The following is a 22,306-nucleotide window of genomic DNA, read 5'->3' as shown; positions in this document are numbered from 1 at the left end:
GTGCATGTGCATGTGAAGAAAGAGAGTGTAAAGGCTGATGTGTGTGATTATCCTACACGTGTACGTCCAGGATTTGGAGTTACGGTTGACCATGGAAAGATTCACTTTCTAATTCTAACGCATATTTTTTTTAGCCATGATTTTTGGAACTCGTTTTTTAATTTCATTTATCTCTTAGTAATTTAAAATTTATTATTTTATTCTTTGAAATTCAAAGTCCGTTTAACCTTAAGAATTCGATTTTGATCATATTTTGCCCCCTGAACTTTAAAAGTCGTTTCTATAAAACTCAAAATTTACTCCATATTTTCATAGATCTATTAATTTCTTATGTGAGTTTGATTTGGGTACGCCAAGCTAATCAATTTCTTTGATTATTGAATATTAATGCATAATGAAGATTTATAATCAAATTTATTACAAATGTTGCATAGTCTTATTGGGTGTTGGTTCCACATATGTCTTAAGAGACGACCTATAAGTTTCAGAGAAAAGAGACTTCACAAGTCAAAATTGAACAAATTTTAAATTCAGGGAGTAAAATGATCGACTTTTGAATTATAAAAGGTAAAGTGATATCAAAATGAAGTTTCAGATAATGCAATTAAAAATAAACCATAATTTTATAAAGAAGTGACTGGCATCGAGTCATGGTTAGTCCAAAAATAAGAAATACAAATTAAAGTTTGAAAATGAAAAGAAAGATAAAAAAAAGGTTAAAAATAAATAAGAAGTTGCAGAATGCGAAAAAAGAGTTTCCAATTTTTAATTTTTTTTTGTAACTATTTTTTGGAAAGAGTTTCCAAAATGTTATGCAAGATCATGGACTTGAGCAAAAGATTTGCTCACTGCTAAGATCAGCGGAAAAGGGTACTCGCCGGATTCTCTTTGTGGGGATCTAGGGATCAAGCAATTACGGCTGTTTATTGTATATCGTATGATCAGTTTTTGTTATATACTATTCATATTCAATTGTAAATTTTGAATTTAAAATGATTTCTGACCGCACGATATATGATGAACGGCCGTGATTGCTTGATTCCCCGGATCCTCACAAAGAAGATTCGGCGAGGATCCTTTTCCAAGATCAGTGATCACGGAAGAGGATCCTTTCCAAATCCTCCTCCTTCCTCGTCTTTCTTTGCAGGTTTTCAACCCTCAGAGTGGGCATCGGTCGGAGTAGGCGTCGTGGCCTCCCCAGAGCTAGTTATCGGAAAACTTCAAAACCACACAGTCGGCAACGACTACTACGACATTGTCGATAACTAGCTTCGGGGAGGCCACAACGCCAACTCCAGGGGCCGAAAACTTGTAGAGAAAGAAGAGAAAGGAGGAGGATCCGATGGAATCGGCTCTGGAGAGGATCCTCTCACATTGATCACCACTGGATTAGCTGTCGAACAAGGATCAATAATTTAAATTAGGATAATACTAGGGAGATCAACATTTTTAAACTAAATTTACAAACCAAATGATGTGATTGTAGATGATTGAATTATTAATTAAGTGTCGATTAACATGCTTTTGTTATTATTGATGACACATAATTTGATTTGCAAATTTGATATCTTTAGCGTTATCCTTTAAATTAAACTCATCTAACAATACACAAAGAAATTATTTTCATACACAATTTTCTCGTCTTGAATAAAGAGGTAGCAATAAGCAGGTGTGGACAATGAAAAAAATCTCGGTCATATCAATCATGGACTTTAGCAAAAGACTTGCTTCATGCTAAGAACAGTTGAATATTAGAGTGCGCAACGAACAAGACTAACAAAATAATAAGAATATTATTAAACTAACTGAGAATGCTGAAACGGCTACAAAACACTAAGAGACTACATTGTGAATGACTTGTTCTAAACTGAATAACAAGCATGCTATTTATAATAAACTAACCCCTAAAAGGTAAGAAACCGAAACCCTAATGCTAAGGGGTTAAGCCCAGAAAACCAAATATTCAAATAAACTAAAATCCTAATATTTTCCAACACCCGTCAAACTCATGACGGTATACGACATGGGTTTGCAAATAAGCAGATGCGGACTGGCTCCGTTAGACAGACTGGTAGGCATGCAAACTTGACTTGATTTGATTGACAAACTTGACTTGATTTGACTTGACTTGACTGGCAAACTGGCAAACTGGCAAACTGGTAAACTGGTTCTTGATTCTTGATTCTTGACTTAATTCTTGATTCTGGTTGGCAAACTGGCTAAAGTTGAGATTATAGAAAGAACCCGTCACTAAACGAACGAGATTTCCATATCTCAATTGTAGCAACGAACGAACAAACAGAAACAAACAAACATATACCAACCCAAAGCAGATTAAATCTCGAAGGATGAAACCTGCTCTGATACCAAGTTGAATATCAGAGTGCGCAACGAACAAGACTAACAAAATAATAAGAATATTATTAAACTAACTGAGAATGCTGAAACAGCTACAAAACCCTAAGAAACTACATTGTGAATGACTTGTTCTAAACTAAATAACAAGCATGTTATTTATAATAAACTAACCCTAACCCTAAAAGGTAAGAAACCGAAACCCTAATGCTAACGGGTTAAGCCTAAAAAATCAAATATTAAAATAAACTAAAATCCAAATATTTTCCAACAACAACCACCGCCAATGAGTTTAATTTTATAATTTTGTCAACTAATAAATTATTTTAAACTCATTTAACTATACATATGTGGATGGTTTCATAAAATAAAAATAAAAAATAAAATAAAAAACTATACAAATGTGGTGGCGACGCTCACCGCCGACTAATATTGGTGGCTGACGAGAAATCTATTGCATGAGACTAATATGCACCCTAAAACAACTTAAAATGTAACCAAGAAATTTTAACTTATGAAATGAACAAGTCTATGATATTATGATATATGAGGCCTTAATAGGGAGGGATTTCTAATTTTTTTTTTTTAAAATATGGATTAGTTGTGGAGTTCACATCACATCAAACTTTAACGATATAAACAAATTATTTTTCTAGTTGTACCCCATAAGCCATCATTGCAAAATATTAGTCAAACTGAAAATATTATGATATATGAGGCCTCAATTTCAAGGGAGGCATTTCTATTTTTATAATGGGATTAGTTGTGGGGCTCACACCACATTAAACTTTAACGATCTAAACCATTTATTTTTTAGTTGTACCCCATAAACCATCCTTGCAAAATATTAGTCAAACCGAAAATATTTGAGGCATCTAATTGAGCTCAAAGAAATTGTCGAATACTTTTTGGATTGAATTGAATTTTTACAAGGATGATATATGAATTGAGACTTACAATAGACGTTCAGATTGTTGAAGTTCGATGTGGAGTGGATTCCATAACTAACCCCCATTTTTCAAATAAAATGGGAATATCTTCCTTTAAAGGGTCTGATACGATATATATATATATATATATATATATATATATATATGTATGTATATGTATGTATGTATGTATATCATATATGTAGGTTACCTTGCTACACTGGTGCAACAAGTAAATATGTGAAGGAACATGATGATGATGCTTTCAATCCCAGAGGGAACTGAGAGCTCAAGTATTTAGTTCTAAGTCGGAAGATGGATAGATAGATGAGGATATGTTGATGAACGAGTGCAAGTGCGTTGGTATTTATAGACTTCCGACTCAGAAATTAAAAAATTTAATCATGAGAATATAATCTTATAATGTGGAGCCATGAGCATATGTTAGTTGTCGGTCAAGGGGTTAATAGCGTTTAGTGCCTTTTCTTGGGGTAGTTCTTCTTTTTGTCCATGTCTATGTCATTTCTTTTCGTCCAGCAACAATAATTTTCAACTGAAAAATCAAATTTGATGTGTCATGACATGGATTAGCAGTTTTTATTTTTGTTGTCAAAATTGACAGTACCTTGATTTTTTTAATTGATTATTAAATGTATTTTATTAATCTTATTATTGTATTTTGTTTTAAAAACATTTATTTTAATAGTTTAATGTAATAAAATAATATTTTAATTTGACCTATCAAGCGAACAGTAAACTTTAAAGGATGTCAAAGTGGAGAAAAACTCCTCCTGTTTGGATTGGACCATCGCTCATGGATGATACTATTGGAGTCTTTCGAACTCGCTTTGTTACCTCTAATGTTATAAGTTAGCTTTGGGTTGTATACCCCATTTCTATGAAGTCATGCATGTGATAGTATAAAAGTTGAAACCAACATCAATAATAGATCATCGGCACTTTGACTTGATTCTCAAAGATCAATGTGCACGAAATATGTACGAAAGAGGATGACATGGCTCTTACGGATGACAAAAAAAGTTTTCTACTCTTAGTAGACGAAAGTGTTCTAGTAATAATAGGTTTTGTTCAAAATGGAATGTATATATTGTGAGAACAGGAACAATCCTTATATAGTTGCTAGAATATCTCATGATCAAGCCTATTATTAAACGAGAGATACTCATAATAACAATTATATATTTTATACCGCATTGTGATAAGTCTTACCAAAGAAGAATTACATAATTGGTCGATCAAAGTTAAAACTCTATTGTTTTAGTCATATCACGACTGTAAGACCACTCGGATCAAGTGACGTAATTGACGAAGTTATTGATGGATTTTAGTTATAAGTTGTAATATGTACCCCAACAAAGTGGTATGTGATTTTAGACTTGATGGTATGATGGATTTTAGGAATGAGGATCATCTCTAGATCCTTTTTGTGAGGATCCCGGGAATCCTCAAATTGTGTCCGTTTATCGTACATCATACGGCCAGTTTTCATCAAGTACTATTCATGTTTAATTTTAAATACAAATATTTAAAATAATTTATGATCTCACGATATACGATGAAAAGACACGATTTAAGGATCCTCAGGATCCTCATTCGGATTTTACTTATAAATTGTAATCACATTGCTACAGTGCCCTGCACATGCATTATGTTTGTTACGATACCCTTTTTTTTTCCTCTTTGGTCGGAAGTACTAGAGTATTTCAACAAATCGAAAAGCAATGATCGAACAAGAATCAAAGTACAAAGAAAACAGACAGAAGAATGCCTTCCAAATTGATTTCGACAGTTGCCGACTAATGCAACAAATCCAAAAACATGTCATGAAAATCGAACCAAACTGGTGGTCTGGTTCCAGTTCTATTCGATTTGCACCAGGTTGTGGGCCTGAGCCCATTTAACAATTTTTTTGGGCTTTTAACCCATACCGAAATCATCACCGTCTTTCTTGCAAGATGAGTATGCCCCCAAGCCTGCGGTGAAGCTATAGAAGCTTTTAACTAGTGTCCAATCAATTTGCGTTACCTAGTTTGCTAGTTAGAAGTGCTGATTTATATTGGATTTGTTTTGTTTTTTTAATTATTCTCCAATATTTTTTAAGTCAAGTGTTTTATACTGTTATTTCTTTTAAAACTATAAATCCTTACGAGCTTAAAAAAATATTCCGTAAAGTATTACAAACTCGTAATCATTTGAATTTGTTTCTTTTACAACCAAATTCAACAAAGTAATACAGAAAATTTATCAATATTTTTAGATGTTATGTGCTATATAATAAATGGGCACTTATTTATACGATATATAATAAATTTATTTAAATCCGTCTAGGTCCTCACTTGAGCGTTAGGTCATGTGGCCGTCCAACTAGCGTTTAGCGTCTTTTAGAACTTTGTTCATCATACAGTTATGTAATGGAACGATACAACAAGAAACAATGCTTAAATTCAAATAATGCTGTTAGTTCAAACCCTTCTTCGAATATTTGGGGTAGTTCAAATCTTCCTTCGAATATTTCGGTTATCCAAACCCTCCTTCAAATATTCTGGGTATTTCACATAATTTTCTTGCAAACTTGGATGTCCACATTTTTTGGGGACCTTTTACCCTTTTATAATTTGTCCCTCCTTCGACAATTTCTGACTTTGCCACTGTCCCAAACTGAACAACGTGAACAAACACATTATACTTTAGGTATAAACCAAACACATTTCTTCTTTTTTCTCTTTCCCAACTAACTTTCTGTAGGGCTTATAGCTTCAATTATAAATCAGTTTACTCTCAGATTCACAGTAGGAGTTCAAATCTTTCATTTCTCACTAATTTTAGTACATATGTAACAAATGTTGTTGAGTTGTAAGAATTCTTGCTTTCATCTTGACAATATAAAGACAATCTAAATGATTCACAATATCATTGCACCATAAAACTTGTTCAAATTTGCATAAAAATTGTGAGCGTATAAGCTCTCTAGCCCACTCCAAATGTTTATGTAACTAAAATTAAAGACAATAGAACCTCAAATAATCAAAATCTAGAAGAGCTAGTTCAATATCTTAGTTGATAGGATGTTGATTTCTACCCATACGTCCCGTGTTCGAAACTCCTATTTTAAAGTATTATAATAGTTTCAAATCCTTTTACATTTCCTTGATAATAATAAAAAATTTGTAAAAATCTAGGAAAAAAAGAGAACCCAACTTGAAATTGCCACCAAACCATGCCAGGTAAGCAAGGGACAAATGGATAAGATCGCTGAGATATTTTCTCTCAAAAAAGTTGGATACTTTTGGATCCCAAAACTTCCCACCAGATTTCATAAAGTCAACAACGATAGGTAGGTAAGCAAAAGTCTCTCTCTTTTGTATAAAACCCAATTAACAGAAAGAAAAGGTTTGTGGGAAAATACAGAAGAGATTAGAGAAGAGGAAGAAGAAGAAAAATGGAGTGCTGTGGGAGGCCAAACAGGAGCGACGCTCATTTGTCGAGAGAGGAAGAGGCAGAGATCGAGTCGAAGACGAGAGAGTACTTCGACGGAGTGACTCCCAAGCGTCACTCCAAACCTCAACGCAGTGAGTATTCGTCAAAGTATGTGGATGATTTGAAAAACGAAGACCAAATTCCTGAACTCGTTGAGTTCCATCGTCTCGAAAACGATTCGCAGGTTAGTTCTATGATGGTTTTGGTCCTTCATGGTTTTGATCCATGTAGTTTTTGCACTTTACTTTTGTAGTTTAAAAATAAGAAAAATTAATGAAAAGAAGCACCTTAACTATTTGGACAAAATAAAGTATAATTTGAATAGTAAGTGAACATTACTGAAAGTTTTTGGATAAAATTCTCTTAAAAATAAATGTAGTTTTGCACTTTAACTTTTGTAGTTTAAAAATAAGAAAAATTAATGAAAAGAAATTGAAAATTTTAAGCCTGGAAAAGATAAAGAGAAATTTGAATAGTACAAATATAATTTTTTATTAAAATAATCAGAGAGTTTTTGGTTAAAATTTTCTTAAAAATAAAAGTAAAATGCGTTTGCCGGGAGTCGAACCCGGGTCTATTGCTTGGAAGGCAATTATCCTAACCGTTGGACTACAAACGCTTGCTTGTTTGTTTCATTTCCTCTTAATATTTATTTTTTTGAGCAGAAAATAGTGGTGAATGGAAGTGGAGTTGGTGAGGAGTTTGTGGAGACAGACTACTACAAGGACCTGAACGACATTGACAAGCAACACCACACCACAGGAACTGGGTTCATCAAAGTGCAAAACAAAGGTAACAACAGTTACAATTTAGCACCGGATTCCGACACCGACGTCCATGCTTCTTGCCAGTGCAACCCAGCAACTAATGACTGGATCCCGGACGCTTCTGCTGCCAATGCGGTAGGTTAAACTTAACCACCGTTCGTTTTTTACTAGGGAATTGTTATTGACGCTTCAAAAATGTCATTACGCGCTTCTGTCTTTTGATTCAGGGATTTGCTACTGTTTTTAAATTTGGTTATTTGATTTGATTTGCTTTTGTTCCAGGTGGGTTTTGATTCAGGGAAGCCAAGGAGGAGTGAAAATTAGGATTAAACGAGAAGTAATTACGTTGCAGATTTTTGTCTGCATATTATTGTTCCTCTGCAATTTGAGAATTTCAATGTATGAGTTTCGGGTTTGAAATTCCTCCTCTCTAAATTAATGTAATAACTTCGAACTCTCTCCTGTCCGTACTTATAATAAATTTTAAAAAATAAAAATAAAAATGCTGCTTCTATAAAGTTCAATCTTTATTATTCCACTTATCAAACTCTCTCTGCTGCATAAATTGCATGTTAGCTGCCAACTAGCCTTCTGATGTATTTGTCTTGGAGAGGATGGAAGTCTCAGGTTCGATTTACATGAATGGTGAGGACGATAAATGACCAAAACTAATCCTAAGATTATGGTTTTCGATGCTAATGACATCTCTTCTTCGGTGAAAAATTTAGCTCGAGCGCGAAAAAGAAAATGTCACTAGTTAGCTTTCTATTTCTGAACTACAATTGCACATTGAAATCCTGATGTAGTTCTGCATCTAAAATTGTTAGCAGAACGAATCAATTACAGTACAATAAACAAATTCTATGACCGAAGATTGAGGAACTTTGCGGAAATTGAGCGTATGGTAACATACAACAAACGGGTTTGAATGCAGTGTGCTTCTCCAGGCAGATCCTCCCACTCAGTACTTACAGGGATGAACTGGAGTGGTATACCTTCAGGTTGCGAAGCAGTTAGACTCCGGTGACGTATAAGCTAGCGGCAAATACAATGTCACGCTTTATCGCATTTGAAGCTGTTTCCATTTTCTTGTACAGAGCAGAATTACCCATAATAGATGCAGCATTTTTGAACTCACGGCACGTCTCATCAAGTCTGACAATGGTTCGAACTATCATGCCTTCTGGAACATCTGTAAGTTCGCAAATGTCTGCGAACGGAGTGCCCTGCGATAACAAGGGCATGTAAGACCAACCACTCTAAAAATCGTACGAAGAATTGATGAAATTCTCAGATAAATACCTTTGCCCACTCATAAACTACTTCAACAAGACCAAACTTGAGATTCTCTCGAGCATACTCCTCTGGATTTATTTGAACATTGTAGTGGGCTTGAAGCTGGCCAAGTCTTATTGCTGTATCGTACAACCTGAAATGAATAATTATATAAAATGAGTTTACACGGGAACGGGAATAATACAGAACACAATTTTGATGGAAGTTAAGGTATATGCAGCATGATGTAATCGAAGTTTTGATTATCAGTACCCAAGCCAGAACTTCGTAAACATCTCATATCTGATAACAAGTCTCTGCTTAAAGTCACCGAGAAGTAAAAATTCTATGTAACAAATCCGGCCAGATCTGGTGGTTGATTGCAGCCTCTAAATGTAAGCATAAAGCATACTACCAAAACCTTATGCATATATTTTGTATTAAACACGATATTTAAGCATGGAACTTGGCACAGAAGAAAATTTGTATGCAGATGATGGGAGTGAATGACCTCTGTTTGGCCTGAGACAGTTTTGGAGTAAGAGAAGGATCTGAAGTCTTCCTCTGCTGAAACACAAAGGCAGACATCAACGCCACTGCTTCTTCTGGTTCCAGGTCATCCAGTTGGTTTTCAAACAAACACTCTGTGGATATCAACTCCTCCCCAGAATTCATTTCGCATGCAACACGGCCTTTTATTTGAACCACAAGATCAGCATCTATACATCCAATTTCCTTCAGAACATCTATCTGAAAATAGTGAAAATACAAAATTAAACTACGAAGATGATTCATAAGTGTTAAGACAATTAGCACAAGCCACAGCAACTAAGAAAAAAATATGCGGATCGTAGAAAAGTACCCGGCCTTGAAAGTCTGGCATTTGTTTAAGTGCTTCATCTGACATTTCAAACTTAAGAGCATCGACTTCCTCACTGTGTCTCTTTATCTCTCTTGCTAACTTAATGTGCTCGTCCAACTTTATACACCCATGGCACTTGTTCGTTGCCATCTTTTGCAATAAGTTAATCCACTTATAGTATGTTCCGACAAGATTTACGTCTCTCAAATTCAGATCTGAACCAGAGTCACCACCATGAAAGTCAGCTTTAAGGGCGAGTTAAGCTCTAAAAATTCCCAATTTATCCCAAGTGTTAGGCACGTTTTAATGAGCACATGCAAGATATTATATAAGCAGGCTAGTAGGCTTTCTCAACAATTGAACTTTGAACCAAACAGAAACAATTGAACAGAAAAGAGAAAGCAAAGGGGACAACCGAATATCAAACCAAGGAGTGCATAGTCGGGAATTCAGATTTCCAACGACATAAAACCAAAGAAGGCATGCATCACAATTCTATAGTTACATGAAAGTGTATATTTATCTGGGATGAATGTAACTTTGTAATGATACAACTGCATTTACTTGATCTTACTTCTTATTTAAAATTGACAAATATGTGTGAGGCTAAGCCCAACCCCTCACCTTAGTGTAGATAATATCGATTGTTCAAAAAAAAAAAAAAGAAGACAAATATGTACCTTTATACGGATCCAAGGCTGGAGGGTACTCATTTCTGTCAGATTTTGTGTCCAACAGCTGTTGAACTGTCTTGGAGTAAGCAGCATTGCTATTGTCTTCAAGAAGCCCAACTTGGTCAATTTTTATCTTGCAATTGCATATGCATAGAAAATCTTTGCTGTCAACTTCTTTAACCTCAAAGCTCACCCCAGCAGCAGAACCCTGGTGTGGTAATTTTATCTTGATGACACCCGATGCTTTCCGAGGTGTGACACCAGAACGATACTCTTCATCAAGAGCACGTTTAGATTTTGGTACCACAAAATAACCTTGTGGAAAATCTGTGTTTTTACTGTCTTGCAAGTTACCACTACCCAGTGGAGTCTGGGGCAATAATTCAGGTTTCAGCACCAAAACGATGTACTGTTTATTATTAGCACTAGGTGCTTTCACAACGACTCCAAGCAAGTGGTCCTGTGCCTGTTGGTAAAGCATGATACAGTATTAGCATACCAATCACTATCTAACAAAGAACCAGATAGAAATAATGAAATATCAATGGCAAATCAGAAGAGTTTACAAATGCAGTTGAAAATGAGAAAGAGAAACAGCAGAATAGATGCAATCAACCATACGATCAGGGAAAATGATATGAACAAACATGATCCCCTTTGACTTCAGTTTCAAAGGCGAAGGAAGGGAGAGTGAGATATCACAGAGCAATATCTCAGATTATCAATTGACCTTCAAGGTTTAATACATGCCATTTTCTATTATCAATCATTTCCAGAGTAAAAATAATAAGTTCTGAAACTTGATTGCCAATTTTTTCTTAGGAAAACTAATGAAAAAGGTTTGAAAACTTTGATTTTTAACGATAAGGACAAAATAAAGGGTAAAGTGAATAGTACCAAGATTGACTTTTTAGTGTAAAAATGTGGTTTTTCGTTAAAGTGAACAGTACCGGGAGCTTTTCGTTTAAGTTCCATTTTTTCTTTAGGCTTAAGGTATGGTAACTCAAACTTCCTAGAATCTATGTTGATCTTCCCTCCAGGATGTAGGATCATGTCTCCCAACTTTTGCATAAGAGTGGTCCGTGAAGACTCCGCTTTGGGGTGTTTAATGGAATTAAATTGGGTTGTTTATTTAAGTCACAGCTAAATTATACTCAGAGATAGAAAATAATTAAGTCCAAGTCTTATTCTAATTACAAATATTTCATTCTTCTAAAACACATTTCCAACCAACTCACCACCAGAAGACAGCACTCTTTCTTCTTTTAAATTATTTTTTGATAGATATACATCAGATGTCAGCATAATTTCAGTAACCACAAATCACTTTAAGAATCACCAAAAGTCATGCATGAAAAGAATCATATCTAGTAACACATTGCATGCACTACTCAGAAGAGTAATACTACAATTTGATCCTGAGGAAGGACAAGGGGAATTTATGGAAAAAAGAAAAAGAAAAGAGGTTTAGGTTATGACTGGAATAGATGTGTAACTATGTAAGGAATAGATATGTAAGGAACTCACTGAGTGTGATCCCATGACTACCACTCTCCCAGTTGTAAGAAATTGTTTGGCAATAGGAGACTGCATAACGGCCTCCAATATTTCCTTGCTATACTTCGCAGCTTCTGAGTACATGTCATAATACTCCTCAATAGCTGTTTCACATTTTACACATCTACATGCAAAACAACCATGTGACACTGACATAAAGGTTTGTACGTGATGAAAGGCAAAAAATAACAAGAAGAAAAGAACTGCAGCATCTAAGTTGCTCATATTGCATAGATGAAGCTTTGACAATTAGTATCATAGAGATGCCCACCTTACACATTTACTAGACTGATTAATAAGGACAACCCATCGACCATTGTTTTAAAAAAGAATCATTTTTTCATATCGTTAAATGATATGCTGTTACAAGTCCACAAATTAGATTAATAAGCTTACTAATAGCAGAAAATGTGGTCATTATGAGATAATGACATATAAGCCTAAGCCAAAATCACCAAGATTTATACATAACCATTTTTACATATCACTTGTCTAGCAGTCTTTTAATTTTTTAAAGCTTACATGCATGGCAATGAACTACAACCACATTTAGTAGGTTACCACTGAATTGAGTAAAACAAGCTTAAATATCATGTAAGAAGTAGCATATGACGTCACATACAAAACATGTACATGCCCATGTCAAGATTATACAAATAAGTAACAATGACTCTGCCATAAACATACTCAATAGTTTTTGTAGGCTGAGCAAGCTTTCGCATCAGAAGTCGCTGATGTTCTGGTAGTTTCTTCTGAGCATGGAACTCAGCAAAACTTCTTTTCAGCATGTCCTCCACCTGCAGTGATAGTCCCAACCAATAGTAGTAAAATGGAGTCATTAAAACCTTTACTTACGATATGAAAACCAGACTTGTATTCTTCAAAAACACAGAATTAATTAGAAGGGACAATCCATATCAGTTGATAGAATACTTTGAGACTCAGGTTAACATGCAGAAGCCATTCATTTTCCCAATAGACCCAAGATGGTTCTACTTTAAGTGCAGCCTGAGCTAAAACCTTACGGACTTATGATATGAAAAGAAGACTTGTATTCTCCATAAACAAAGAATTAACTGAAAGGGACAATCATTATAACTTTACGAAAAATAAGCTCTTGCTGATAAAATATTGTGAGAATGAGGTTAAAATCTAGAAGCTATTCCTTCACCCAGTGGGGCCACGATGGGTGTTACTTTAAATGCAGCCTGAGCCACACCTACCAGGTTTTCTTTCCCCTCCTAATGAGCCTCAATGAAATACTAGTGATTCTGGGCCACTCTATTTCTAAGAGGCATATATTTGTTTACCCCCATAAGGTTGCATAAGTTATGGGAAGCATGTCTCTGTATTTTTGCAAAGCTAGATGTACCAAGATGCAGGCTTTATCTTTAGCACCTAGAACTTGGAATGTTACTTCAATTTTGGTAAAATACTGATCTGCAATCCTTTTCCTTCCCTTTTTGTACGAATTAAGTAACCAGGTACCTTCAGTTCCTCAACACGAAGGAGATGCAGGATCATGATATAGGTAAGCCGAAACTGAGATTCAAGCTTGGTTGCACTTCCAACTATGACATTCTTCAAATCACCCTCTTCTAGGATTTCATCACGGCACATTACAATAACTGTACCAATTTTATCAAGTCCTCTTCTGCCTGCACGGCCTGCCATTTGAGTGTATTCTCCTGGAAATAATTGTCTAAATTCCTTGCCATCAAATTTCCTTAACGTATCAAAAACAACCTGCAAAACACCTTGAAGAATGTTAGAATGCGACCAACACAAAGCAAACAGGTATAGAACTCAAGATATTCTATTGGCAAATCAGAAATGTTTGTCAAAATTGAAGTTTCATCAATACAAATAAACCAGAACTAATACAGGACATGAAGTGGCTCTGCAGAAAATTATAATACATTTAGGTGTCAGAGACTATGTTCTCTCTTGTTTTAATGAAGTAATGATTAAGACTATAGAACTCAATTATGAAGTCAAAACCATCAAGCGAATCAGTTTAATGGTGGAATTGAATTAAAGACTCTTCCTCATGACCATGTTATAAGATGTAAAAAATAGAAAATCTTACGTAAGTAGCCTCAAATTATGAAAATAATTAGTTCAGTCAACAAATTTGCAAACTATTGTGCCAACAGGACTATTTGTAAACTTGTACAACTATTTCTTTGAAGGTTTGTAAGATTGATTGATGTTAATCAATTCAAAATTAAAAAGTAGAAAACCAATTTAACAAAGGAAGTCAGATATAAAGAATATGCGTGAAAGGAAAAAATAACATAAATTATTTTTTTATATGTGTAGCAGAATTATACTTCCCATTTTGAGAAAACCACGTAAACACAACTAACCGTTCTAGCTGGTGCATTAACCCCCATTGCAAATGTCTCTGTTGAGAACAAAACCTACAACAACAGAGATAAAGCACTGAAACATTACACATTAAAAATGACCCTGACAACTCAATCAAATGGGAAAACAACAATGGTGAAACCTGAACTCAAATAGTCCTTATTAACACACATACAAACTATTTGCAATATTTTTTTTAACCTCTAAAGATCATCACAGGTGACTGGTGTATCATTTTGAAGATCCAAATACGAATGCCACGACACAGAAGTAAAATACCTTGATCACTCCGCGACAAAAAAGCATTTCCACTACTTCCTTAACAATTGGAAGTAGTCCAGCATGATGGACGCCAATTCCTCTATGGAGAAGGCTTTGAACTCTGACAACCTGTATATCAAACATATTATGTCCAAGTCTCAAGGTTTTCTGGTTAAGTATAAAGAAATAATTAGCATGCAACTGAACCTGTGGTAAAGTCCTGTCAGATCCCTTTAGGCGCGAAAATGCTTTGTCACAGAAAACACGAATCTCACTTTTCTCAGAACTACTTGTAAGGTCAGTCCCATACATACTATCAGCTGACTTATCACAGCGAATCTTTGAGAAACAAAATACAACCACCTAGGCACACATTGACACCAATATTAGATAATTATTAATTACTATAAGAGAAGGTAAATTATTAATTACTGTCAGAGAAGGTAACTCTAAGTTCCTAACACAGGCATTAACAAGAATAATGCAACAACTCTCTGGTTCCTACATATTGAGTAGAAATTCCAATCTTGCCATGGACTATTAACAATAGCTTCGTAGATGCTAGAGCTGAAAAAAATGGAGGGAATCAACGTTTTTTGCCCTGTTAAATAAGAAAATGATGCAGAAAACACATTTCATGGTGCCTTCCTCTTATTTATCTAAAACTATTCTATTTCTTATTTTTATATTTTGACATTTCCACATTTTGTTCCATATAAAGGAAAAAAACACTACACAATCTTCACAGGTGGTGGTTGTATTCTTTCCATGAATGACTAGAATCAAATGAATTTAAAGCAACGGACATGTGGCACAGGGGTTATATTCAAACATACAGGTAATAGTGACATCTTTGAGAGCTTGTTAATAAGTGACAACCACAAAGAAGCATCTGATCTTCTTAAACCCCAACTGTTCATGCCATTTCCATTGTTTTGATTTGCTCCTCCAGTTCGGGAGAAATTCCCTGAATTTTGGGAACCAGATTGCTTCTTCTGTTTTCCGCCCCAGTTTGAACTTTGTTTTTGAGATCGAGTCCCATCATGAGAAGCTGAAGCTGGTGCCTGTGATCCACTACCACCAGTAGTGGCACTCATATTCTTTTTCTTAAATGCATCTTTTGCAGCTTTGAACCCCTGGGGAATGAAGATTTCGCTTTCACATATTTTGTAAAGTTCTCCGGAGTAAAATAGACAGTGCTCCAATGGAACTGGTCTTTTTGTAGTCCTGATATCAAAATTATATTCTCAAATGTGAAAATAGTGTAAATAATAAGTTGACAACAATGTAATTCAAACTTCCTGTAAGCCACATCCTTATAAAAATAAGAATGAGCAATGAGAAAAAGAGAAAGAGAGTTTTAAATAATATGAACTGTCAAAAGAAAACCAAGATAACATAACTAATAAATAAATCCATATGCCACAAAGATTCATGCTTACCCAGTAACACGAATTTGCTTTTGCTTTGTCTGTCCAATCCAGTCAGCAAACTCAACTTTGTTTGGTACCTACAAATTCATAACTAATATGTAACACAATGCATCTTGTGCCGCAAACAAAAATAATAATACAGAGGCAGGGGAAAGCATGACCACAGAATTTCAAGTTTTGTGGATCCTTCTCTTCAGTCAATGAGTTGGAATTTTGATTTCAGAAGAAAATTGAATGAGTTGGTGATAGCAAAGGCGGCTGGGTTGTTAGAGAAGGTGGAAGATGTTTGTTTGATTCAATAAAGAGCGGATAATAGGTGGAAACTAGATGGGTCAGGATTGTTCACTTGCAAATCCGATAGCTCTTTCAGTTTTTCTTGTGCAACATATCCACCCTATTCTCGGATTTGAAAAACATAATCTCCTCCAAATGTCAAAGTTCTTGCGTGGTTAGTATCTATTGGGAAGGTCTAACACCTATGATCAAGTTCAAAAGCGAAGGACTTTTATTTGCATTTCTCCTCAGTGGTGCAGTTTGTGTAAATCTGAGGAGAGTGTTAATCATGTTTTTCACCATTGCTCTTACTTGATACAACTGGGGTTGACATAGTTCACGGAAGTTAGAGCTAGTTGGGTTATTCCAAAGGGTTGTTTCGAGCTTCTAAGCACCAAGTTCAAGGCTTTAGGAAAGGGGAAGAAAGCTAAAGCTTTGTGGGGCAGTTTGGTGTTGGCAGTTTTCTGGAACATTTGGTTGGAGCGTGATAGAAGAATTTTTGAGGATTATAACGGAGTGGGAGTTGAGGAATTATGGGTAGAGTAAGATACTGGGCATCAGTTTCGAATGAGTTCAGGGGTTATCTTTCTTATATGGTGATGGATATGTTAGCAGCAGTAAAATGAATTTGGTTCAGCCTTAGTTACTTGTAAAGTAGTCATACTTGAGAGGTCTTAGCTAGTTTGGCAAGTTGGTGGATTTCTTATCCACTTGTTGTAATTCCTTCTATTGTTTTAATAAAATTCTCTCGTTTCTACTAAAAAAATTTATTTTGTCAAAAAAAATAAAAAAATACAATAGTGGTCAACAAACCTAAATCCTCATACCTTTCTTTTTATAGATAATCATACTTCATATTTTCATATTTGTTTCATGTGGACATTGGCAATGGTATCAGGAAAAAGTAAATACCGTAGCTGAAAGGAGAACAATATTGATGTGTCTTGGTAGCATTATAATAACTTCTTCCCAAACAACACCTCTTTCAACATCATTGACATAGTGCACTTCATCAAAGATAACCTATCTCCACACACATGCAGAAAGAGTAACAAAAATATATTAATAACTTGTAAAAAAACTGGGGAAAACAAATACAATATTAACCAAGAAAATAATGGGAAATTAGTGTTCAAAAGAATATCACAAAAAAAATGAGCCTTTTACCCATTCAATATCACGTATTATGTCAGCACCACGATAAAGCATTGACCTTAATATTTCGGTGGTCATAATAAGACAAGAAGCCTCTGGCCTCAAGCTAACATCACCAGTGAGAAGTCCAACATCAAATTTTCCACACAAATCTCTATATTTTTGATTGCTGATGGTTTTGATAGGAGCAGTATACACAGCTCTGGTACAATGCTGCACAAAATTAACATAAAGGTCAGAATTGACGAAAAATTAAATATATATGAATAAAAGTAACAGCGAGCTCAAGGATTCAAGCTGTACTTTTGATGCTAAAGCAAATGCATATTCTGCAACAACTGTCTTTCCAGCTGATGTGTGAGCAGCCACAAATACTGAGTCCCCCTTTTCAAGATAATAAATAGCCTGTAAACATCACAGTGCAGAGGAAAGTTTATTTAGGATATAAAAAACAGAATTCTCAAAGCAATCCTAAAGATAACAAATGTTAAATAATTTGTAATCTATAATAGTGAGAGAAAAGGAGGAAAGTCGAATAAATTACACTAAAAATTTCTAAGTGTAATTTTTTTTGTCCACGAATCCTGCAATTTACTGTCACATGAAAAGTCTAATGACTGTTTCAACATGAGAATTTGCGTTACAAGTTGGATAATAAATTAAGTAGCTACACAACACAACTATTAAGCTTTTAACCTTCTCAAGAGCGCTAAAAGTATAACTCACCCAACAACAACATATATCTAGCCCTGTTCTCTGCATGACATCACTGTACAATGTACTTAACCATGTTGACTTTGTTATGTAGTCAACACAAACAATGTATGTGGGACATCAGCAACATCCCACTCTTGAAAATGACTGAGAGTGTACTATGTATGTGCATAAATCAACTACTGATCTTAATTTTTTTCATCATATAATTAAATTATATTAGTTAAAGGGATACAAACTCAACTACAAGCCAAGGAAAACCAAGCTTAGTAACTAAAAAGAAATCAATCTTCTAATGGAAACATAGTAGAAGAGAGTTTGGATTGACCGATACCTCCTTCTGGAATTTGTCCAATTCAAACGGAAAATCAAGTGCTTTGTCGGGAACAAGATCATGAAAGTTCTCTGCAATATATTCAGTACCTCCACTAATAGCCCAAGCCTGCCAATGGCGAACTAGTTAAAAAATAAATATACAGCAGTGAGCAAAATTCAGTTAAAAGCACGAAACATGACATGCGCAAATATTAGAAAGTTTCTGTAAACAGTTACTTCACAAATAAATACCTTCTTCGGATTTTGTTCACCATCTTCACCAATTCCATTAGATCTTGACTTTGATTCTCCTGCCGCAACTGACAAAATCTCATCCAACAAAGACAATTCAGGCTCAGAAGTATCGATGGCAACATCAACCTCCTTTGCTTCATCCTCTGACTTAACAGATTCTGATCCTGACAATTGACCTTTGTGGATGGCATCCAGATTAGCCCAAAAATAGTGAAAGCAAAACACTAAAGACTCGGAGAGACAGCTCACAGTAATTTTGTCATTTGTTCAAAGTTACTCAGTGAATAGTTGACAACAATGTGGGCTCTCATCCCTATTACACATTTATTCATCCAACATAATCCATAAACCTAGTTAATGTTTGATAGGCAGGGGGCAAAAGAGTTAACTTTTCACTTTATTAATTATTATAGATGCATGGTTTATTAACCCTGCAACTATTAGAAGCTGAAATCCAATGTGGATACATGACCTTGGAATGTATCATAGTTCTGCATAAATCTACTTTCAATGCTTAGTCGAGAATAAACATCAAAGCAATCTCAACCTAATAGAGCCAAGTTATCTGCAGCTGATTTGAAAGCAGACATATTCTAAATCTGATCTATGACTGCCCCAATTTTATAAGCCTACGCATCAAGGCCCAGTGAATTAAGTTACAGCTCTTATTCCATAAAACTATAAAAGCTATAAACAAATTGTATCCAGTTAGCAGTTTATACATACCATCTCCTTCAAATTCAACAACATCCTCTTCCCAAGCTTTCTTGAACAGGTCATCAAACTGTACAGACAACCCACTCTGCAAAGACTAGCAACACATACAAATAAAAACAAAACATTTGTCAACTTAAGATAAGAGACAATTATTATACATACAGGATAGAAGTATAAAAACTATAGGAAGAACCACTGAGTTTTTAAACTATGACTCAGTAGAGAGAAAGAGAGAGAGAGAGAAGCAAAACTGACCAGTTTTTCATCTGATGTGCTCTCCAGGGAACTTTGATCCTTATATACATTCCACGAGCATGGATAGGCCTTCCAAAAAAGCTATTCCATCAATATTATGTTTTGTATAATATATATTTTTACAACTTTCAATCTAGATGACAATTAAATTAACCTTCAGATCACCAAGGTCCATTCCTTGCTTAAAGCTTGGAGGTACAGCCTGAGGAGAGCCACCAACAAGAAGTTCGCGTACCCATTCGCCATTAGAAGCACCATCAGGAAGAACTCTTTCTAGAGATTGGGAATCATCCAAGCCTCCCGGACGAAAAGGGCGGTTGTTGATGCTTCCCCGTACAAAATCCTTCGCTGGTCCAGCCAAACGTGGCAATGAACCAGACTCTTGAGCTCCTACTATAAGTTCTGAGACATCCACCTAAACCAATATAAAAGCAAAATCTGGGACACACTTAGAAACACAATGGTAACAAATGTAGCACTAAAATACGCAAAAATCCCTAAAGAACAAAAACTACTGGTGATCTATATTCTAATAGCATCTAGAACAATAAAAGAATCATATCACCTCATTGTGCTTTTGACTTCACTTGCTAAGCTAATCGACATGTGTGGGCAAACACAAACACTGAGTGAACCACATACCTCCACGGATTTAGGTTCCCATTGACATTCGGCCGACCCACTCTTCTGGCGCCGAAACGGCAATTCCCACGTGGGAACCACAACGCAGCGCGGCAGTGTTGGCTCCAAGGGTACATTTGCCTTATCAAACCAGTCGAAATCCCACTGCCTCCCAACTTTTTCGGGTGCAAATACTTCGTCGTCCAATCTTGGCGAAAGATACTTCTCCTCTATATACTCTTTTATTGATTCGGGCGTCTCCCTAGGAAATGCAGGCGGCTGATACATACATAACAATGCAAACATTAATACTTGAATTACGAGTCACATTCATGTTTAGCAATTTCGAAACCAATCTCGTTTGCTTGCCAATGAAGCATTCAAGCTTTCAAATTTCGAAGCCAAACCCTAGAATCCAAATTAAGAAAATTTGCAGCGGAATTGCGAAGTGGAAAGAGAGAACCGACCAGAATGAAATCAGGGAGAGACTTGACGGGGTCGGAGCTCTCGACAGTGGAGAGGGGCTCGAGCCGGAGGTGGCCACTGTGGCCGGAGAACCCGACCCGGAACGAGAGCCCGTTCGCGGCTTCTACGGGATCCATTTTTCGGGCTCCAGGGTTGGAGCGTTTCAGGGGTTCAGAAACCTTTCGAACACCCTTGGTTTTTTATTCCGATTCCGAGTGTTTGATTTTCGCGGGTTTTGTTTGATGGGTTGTGGAAAGAAGTGCCGTCGTTGTCACTGCTTCACTGCCCTTGCTATCAACTCGGATTACCAGTCGGGGAATACCAGTTATTAATCCAGAGGTTTTAATTTTTTTTAGTTTTATTATAATTTAATTTGATTTCGTTGTGCGTAATTTTTAATTACGTAATTTATAATTAAGAAATTTTAAGTTTGATTTCGTTAAAAATAAATTTGAATTACATTATTGTTAGCTTATTATAACGCTAAGTTTATCCCTACATTTTGTATAAATAATATCGTTTGTTCACAAAAATAATTATGTAATTTACCATACTTTCCATATCTAATCTATTTAAACCCAACTGTTTGTTCTTCAAGTCCAAACAAAAAGACCTACGCCATCGTGGCATCTCAGTATAGATCGAACTATCTTATGACATTCTGAACTGAAATCATGTACTACTTTAATGAGCCAATATCCTAACTCTTGAAACATACCAACATGGCCGTAGTGTTTTTTATTTTTCTAGTAACATCACATGATTGGTTCAAAATATTATGACTTTATGGTCATGGTTTTATATAAGATAAATGTATTATTTCTAATTTTTTGATAAATTTGTATATATCTGCATGGAAGGAACACTGCCACTTTAACGAGAAATTTTGAGGTTCGGCATTTGAACCACGCCCCTTGATTTTTAGGCCCACCACATCCCCAATCTACTCCCCTCCTCGTCGATCTCCTACCTACTCTCCTTATCGGAGGAGCTGTAGCCGGTCGCCCCATTCATCTGACAGAAGCAGGAGCAGGGCGTACTCTCCGCCCTACCGTAGAAGGAGGTCATACTCTCCCGAGTACAATCGGCGTAGATCTTACTCTCCGTCACCAGTGAGACGGCATGATCGGGACTACTCACCGTATGACTCCGGGGAGATTCACCAGACGACTTGTACTATGGAAGGAGACACCGCTACATGGACTATATATTCACCAGATAAACTGTTACTATGGTAGGAGGCATGGCTATCGTTCTGTATCTCCTAGGGGTAGGAGGAGCTACACTCCCAGGCGTGGGAACTAGCAGTTACAGGAGGAGCTATTCACCTAGTGTTTCGCCCAGGCATAGGAGGAGGAGTTACACCCCCGGTCTTTCGCCCAGGCCTAGGAGGACCTCCAGGAGGAGTTATTCCCCTAGTGTATCACCTGAACCGGTGAAGAGGCGGTCAAGGAGGAGGTACTCTCGAAGCAGAGATCTCGCAGACGCAGGAGCTCAAGGTCTCACAGGGGGGGTTCTTCCAAGCGGAGCTACTCGAGCAACAAGTTCCAGATTC

At 36.0% G+C, this 22,306-nt stretch overlaps 2 protein-coding genes and 1 non-coding gene across 4 annotated transcripts; 1 reads left to right on the top strand and 2 right to left on the bottom strand.

Annotated features, from left to right (window-relative positions):
- Nucleotides 1-6,570: 6,570 nt before the first annotated feature.
- On the top strand, nucleotides 6,571-8,067 carry LOC103419108 (uncharacterized). Its single transcript, XM_008357235.4, has 3 exons — nucleotides 6,571-6,966; nucleotides 7,448-7,684; nucleotides 7,832-8,067. Exons 1-3 carry the CDS (start codon nucleotides 6,745-6,747, stop codon nucleotides 7,871-7,873), a joined length of 501 nt encoding a protein of 166 aa, XP_008355457.1. The 5' UTR covers nucleotides 6,571-6,744; the 3' UTR covers nucleotides 7,874-8,067.
- Nucleotides 7,330-7,401, bottom strand: TRNAG-UCC (transfer RNA glycine (anticodon UCC)). The gene has a single exon. It is a non-coding gene; the product is annotated as a tRNA-Gly (tRNA).
- Nucleotides 8,068-8,287: 220 nt separating the features above from the next.
- LOC103419093 (DExH-box ATP-dependent RNA helicase DExH11-like) lies at nucleotides 8,288-21,086 on the bottom strand. 2 transcript variants are annotated; one of them, XM_008357216.4, is made up of 23 exons: nucleotides 20,754-21,086; nucleotides 20,308-20,565; nucleotides 19,820-20,080; nucleotides 19,666-19,734; nucleotides 19,420-19,504; nucleotides 18,691-18,869; nucleotides 18,458-18,565; nucleotides 17,713-17,814; nucleotides 17,422-17,622; nucleotides 17,167-17,277; nucleotides 15,991-16,058; nucleotides 15,385-15,775; nucleotides 14,756-14,911; nucleotides 14,567-14,677; nucleotides 14,287-14,340; nucleotides 13,406-13,663; nucleotides 12,605-12,714; nucleotides 11,888-12,041; nucleotides 10,367-10,826; nucleotides 9,687-9,901; nucleotides 9,336-9,574; nucleotides 8,852-8,978; nucleotides 8,288-8,775 (listed from the first exon to the last, which is right to left on the bottom strand). In XM_008357216.4, exons 1-23 carry the CDS (start codon nucleotides 20,886-20,888, stop codon nucleotides 8,563-8,565), a joined length of 4,065 nt encoding a protein of 1,354 aa, XP_008355438.3. In that variant the 5' UTR covers nucleotides 20,889-21,086; the 3' UTR covers nucleotides 8,288-8,562. The 2 variants fall into 2 exon arrangements, with proteins under 2 accessions (XP_008355438.3, XP_008355445.3); XM_008357223.4 differs by having other exon boundaries at nucleotides 19,420-19,495.
- Between the last annotated feature and the right edge of the window lie 1,220 nt (nucleotides 21,087-22,306).

This window comes from Malus domestica, chromosome 03 (assembly GCF_042453785.1).
Source record: "Malus domestica chromosome 03, GDT2T_hap1".
Classification (NCBI taxonomy): Eukaryota; Viridiplantae; Streptophyta; class Magnoliopsida; order Rosales; family Rosaceae; genus Malus; species Malus domestica.
This window is presented reverse-complemented; position numbering and strand designations above follow the sequence as displayed.